Genomic DNA, 4916 nt, shown 5'->3' on the forward strand with positions numbered 1-4916 from the left:
GGGGTTCAGTTGACTGAATTACTCACCAAATTTGGGGAAATGGCGTCTGAGATGGTCGCCCAAAAGAAGTTGATCGACGAGCTCATTAGTAGCGGAGTACAACCCGAGCCTGCGCCCGTCAAACAACCGGAATCCGAACCATTTGTCATTCATCCAATTCAAACCACTTTTGAGGGAGTTTTCAACCCGCAGTATACTTATACTCAAAATCCTCCGTTCTATCCTTCCTATGGGCAAGGATTTCAGCCTCAAGGTGGTCCAAACATGCCTCTGGATCCACAAACTTTTTATCAGCCTACCGCAGAGCCTGTTGTGCCAGAGCACACTGTTCAAACCAAGCCAGAAATGGGAGAGTCGTCTGCCCCGGTTGATATGAAGCTACTTAAGCGGTTGGATCGGTTCGATGAATTCATCAGGAAAAGCCAAGGTTTAAGCAAACAAGGGGTATTGGACTACGATGATCTGTGCCTGTTTCCAAATGTACAGCTGCTCGTAGGGTTCAAGACCCCGAAGTTCAATAAATATGATGGTACCGGCAACCCTAAGACACACTTGCGTTTGTTTGCCAACAAGTTGGGCAGACCGGTGGATGACGAAAACTTGCCGTTAAGGTTATTTTCAGAGAATCTAGAAGGAGACGCCCTTGATTGGTATTCCAACTTAAAGCCAGAAGAGGTGAAAACTTGGCTCGATCTGTCCAACGCCTTCATCAGACAATACGAATATAACTGCGAGCTAGCACCGACCAAAACTACTTTGGAAGGCACGAAGAGGCGACCATCTGAAGATCATAAGACATACGCCAAAAGATGGAGAAAGATAGCTGCCAAGGTTGAGCCTCCGATGACCGAAGATGAAATTATTCGCACTTTCATAAAGGTGCATGATCCTCCATACTTCGAAGAAATCTTCCGTATGACCGGGTGTTCATTTGCTGCAATTGTGAATAAACTCGAAGAGTATGATGATTTTGTCAGAGTCGGAAAAATTGTTAACGTCTCTGCCTTAAAATCACAAGTAGAAGCTTTGCAAGGGCAAGGAAGCAGTGGAAAGAAGCCGCAGTTTAAAAAGAAAGAGGGGGATGCAACTTTTATCTGGAACCAGAACCCTTCACCCAAACCTCGATACCCACACAATCCAACCTACCAACCACATTACCCTTATTATTCAAACCCGCACCATGTATATACTACCAATATCCACCACCCTCGACCTCGCCCAAGCTATCCTAACCCACCTTTAGCTCCTTTTCAAATTTCTCAACCAAATCCACCCCAAAACCGACCTCGCCCTCCATATAACCCAAGATTTCCTCCTCCCCCAAACAGACCTGTTTATAGCCATTCTCAACTTCCTGAACCTTACAACCCAGCCCGTAGCCGTACATTTACCGATTTAGGCAGGCCTCTAGACCAATTGTATGACCAGTTGAAGGCCGCCGGAAAAATTGGTATGGTACCCCCTCCGACCTATCCATATGGCATATCCGTTGGGTATAACCCACAAGCCGTCTGTGCTTATCATTCAGGGGCACCCGGACATTCAACTGTTGATTGCAAGGCTCTTAAGCATAGAATTCAAGATATGATTGAAGCCGGAGAGATTGTAATCAGGAAAAGGGAGGCACAAGGGCCGAATATAAATAGGAACCCCTTGCCAGAACACACTAATACAATTGGAGTCATTCTGGACGACGCAGAGTATGAGGAGCAAGTCCAAAAATTGGCAAGGGAAGCTGAGGTGTTTGGGGTCACAGACCAACCATTTGTAATAGAGGTGCCATTTGAGAAGGATAAAAGGCCTTTTATTTTGGATCTTACTTCAACTGAGAGCGAAGCTTTGGAGCCAGTGGTCATCGAATTCCCAGAGCAGGAGCCTGTTCTAAGTTTGCAGCAAGTGCCATGGAATTACAATGAACCTGTCATACAAATTGGAGGAAAACCAGTTGCCAAAGAGGAGGTATCAGTGGTCACTAGATCAGGGAGGATTGCAAGTCCGTTTGGAGCTACCGTTCCGATTCAAACAGATAGACCCGAGCTACCCGCTAAACCAAAAATTACTGAGAAGGAAGCCTTGGATTTTCTTAAAAGGCTGCAAAGAAGCGAATATAACGTAGTCGAGAAGCTAAGCAAGTCGCCCGCCCAAATATCCATGTTGGATCTGCTCTTTTCTTCAGATATGCATAGGGATGCGTTGCTCGAAGTGTTGACTAAAGCTCAAATCCCTAAGGACATTTCGGTTGCTAATTTCTCACATGTAGTTGGGAGTGTGTTATTTACAAAACAAATCACTTTCTCTGATGATGAATTACCGGCAGAAGGCATTGGACATAACAAGGCTCTGTACATAGCTGTGAGGTGCAACGGGAAAATGTTGCCAAAGGTGTTGATTGACAATGAATCTGCGCTTAATATCTGTCCTTGGAGTACCTTGGAGAAGTTAGGGTTGCAAGATATCAAGTTGAGGCCTTCAGGGACCATAGTTAGAGGTTTTGATGGAGCACAAAGAGAACCTATAGGAGAGGTGGATTTAGTAGTAGAGATGGGGCCCGCACAATTTCAGATAGCCTGCCAAGTTATGCACTTTCCTAGTGTTTACAATATTTTGCTTGGAAGGCCGTGGATTCATAAGTTTGGGGCTGTGCCTTCTTCATTGCATCAATTGTTGAAATTCATAGTAAATGACAAATTGATAACTATCTTTGCCGAGGAGGATTGCCTCGTAATTACTGATTCTGGGTCCGAAGAAGATGGTAGCCGAAACGCCACAGTGACCCCTCATAGCACAGCTGATATCGTCTCCGTAAGTTGGATAACAAAAGAGGAACGAGCTCTGTCAAAGGCCAGTGTCATGATGGCTAAGGAAATGATCCGCGAAGGATATGAGTTTGACAAAGGGCTGGGATGCGATCTACAAGGAATTCTGAAACCAGTGGAAATTGTGGAGAAAAAGGATTCATTCGGTTTGGATTTCCGACCAACCGCTAAAGACATCAAAGAAATGAAGGAACGCAAGAGAGCAGAGAAAGAAGGCAGGCAAAAGGCCTTTGATATTCCACCACTGCATTATACTTTTCCACGACCAACCGAGGTGATCACGTCAGAGATTAACCCAGTTGATGGAATCGAAACTAGTTTGGCCCAATTGTTCGTTGGGGCAACATTTGAAGACAGTTTCCCAGATGAGGCCGAGTTTCCCGACATCCCTGAAGGATCAATTTTCAATTGGACAGCCGAGTTTCTGCCCATTCAGAAGGAGTTTCGGTAAACCTAAAGGGGTTTGTCATTCATGCGAACTCATGAAAACACTTTTGCATCTGTAAATAGCTGATGAAAGCATCTTTACCTTTGACTAAAATTTGCACATGAAAATATTGTTAAGTTTTCATTACGTTTCCGCTTGCTTTCTTTTGTTTTCGCTTTCAATCAAAGGTTTTATGAAAATGCACAAGTTGTTCTTGTCATGTTATTTTGTTTATTCGTTTGTTTATATTTCTGTCATATTGCTTGTTCATTTGTTTGTTGTATATTTGTTTGCTTATTATCCCACATTCGTTAATTTTTTCAGATGGCCAAAAATAAAATTATTTGACCCTTTGGATATCACTATTCTGGAATTCAATAATGGCAATCTCTATATCACTCACGACTTGGAGGTCTGGAAATCCGAGCTCCAAAGCGAGAGTGATAATCAGGAGGTATTCGATTCTTTTGCAAAGGACTTTGAACAATATGAGGAGAAACCAAAATCGAACCTAGAAGAAACAGAAAAGGTTAACATTGGCACTAAAGATGAAGTTAAGGAGGTGCAAATTAGTATTCATTTGAATGAGAGGCAGAAAAAGGAGATGATTGAATTCTTGACCGTATTCCAGGATGTATTTGCATGGTCCTATGATGATATGACTGGTATTTCAACTGATGTGGTAGTGCATAAGTTGCCCACAGACCCTACTTTTCCACCCGTAAAGCAAAAACCCCGCAAATTCAAACCAGATATGAGCCTCAAAATAAAAGAGCAAATTGAAAAACAACTCAAAACCAACATTATCATTGTTTCCCATTACCCTATTTGGCTTTCGAATCCAGTCCCTGTTCCAAAAAAGAATGGAGAGGTGCGAGTTTGTGTTGATTATAGAGACCTCAATAAGGCCAGTCCTAAAGATGATTTTCCTCTGCCAAATATTCACATTCTCTTAGACAATACCGCTGGGCATGAGATTGAATCTTTTTGTGATTGTTTCGCTGGATACCACCAGATTTTGATGGCAGAAGAGGATAGGGAGCAGACTGCTTTTATCACCCCTTGGGGCACATTTTGCTACCGGGTGATGCCATTTGGTTTAAAGAATGCCGGAGCTACTTATCAAAGGACCATGACCACCCTGTTTCATGATATGATCCACCGGGAGATGGAGGTCTACGTGGATGACATCATAATCAAGTCTAAAAGGGCAGAGAACCATTTGGTTGATTTGAAGAAGCTATTCGAAAGGTTGCGAAAGTACAATTTGAAGCTAAATCCTGCGAAATGTGCTTTTGGAGCACCAGCTGGTAAGCTGTTGGGATTCATTGTTAGTAAAAGAGGCATAGAGATAGATCCAGTGAAAATCAAAGCAATTCGAGATATGCCAGTGCCGAAAACTAAAGACCGTGAAAAGCTTCTTAGGAAAATCAATTTAATTGGGAGATTATCCCGTCTTGTCGCGCCCAATTTTTGAGTTGTGAAAAGTAGTGTGTATGGTGAAGCTTGTGTAGGATGAAAAAGGCCGTGGGATTGTGAAATGCGACGGTTTGGCCAAACAAAGTTCAAAAAGGGTTTTTGAATGGAAAATGGAGTCGCCACTTGGTATAGAGTTAGGGTGTACCAAGTCACCCAAGAAAAAGTGATTTTTTGGAAAGAAAAGCAAACAAACC

General features: G+C 43.0%; 1 protein-coding gene across 1 annotated transcript; it reads left to right on the forward strand.

The window, feature by feature from the left end:
• Positions 1 to 264: 264 nt before the first annotated feature.
• Positions 265 to 3267, forward strand: LOC113757777. The gene is made up of 2 exons (XM_027300885.1): positions 265 to 1061; positions 1329 to 3267. The coding sequence occupies exons 1-2, from the start codon at positions 265 to 267 to the stop codon at positions 3265 to 3267; spliced, it is 2736 nt and encodes a 911-aa protein (XP_027156686.1).
• Positions 3268 to 4916: the final 1649 nt, after the last annotated feature.

This window comes from Coffea eugenioides, unplaced genomic scaffold (assembly GCF_003713205.1).
Source record: "Coffea eugenioides isolate CCC68of unplaced genomic scaffold, Ceug_1.0 ScVebR1_32;HRSCAF=161, whole genome shotgun sequence".
Classification (NCBI taxonomy): Eukaryota; Viridiplantae; Streptophyta; class Magnoliopsida; order Gentianales; family Rubiaceae; genus Coffea; species Coffea eugenioides.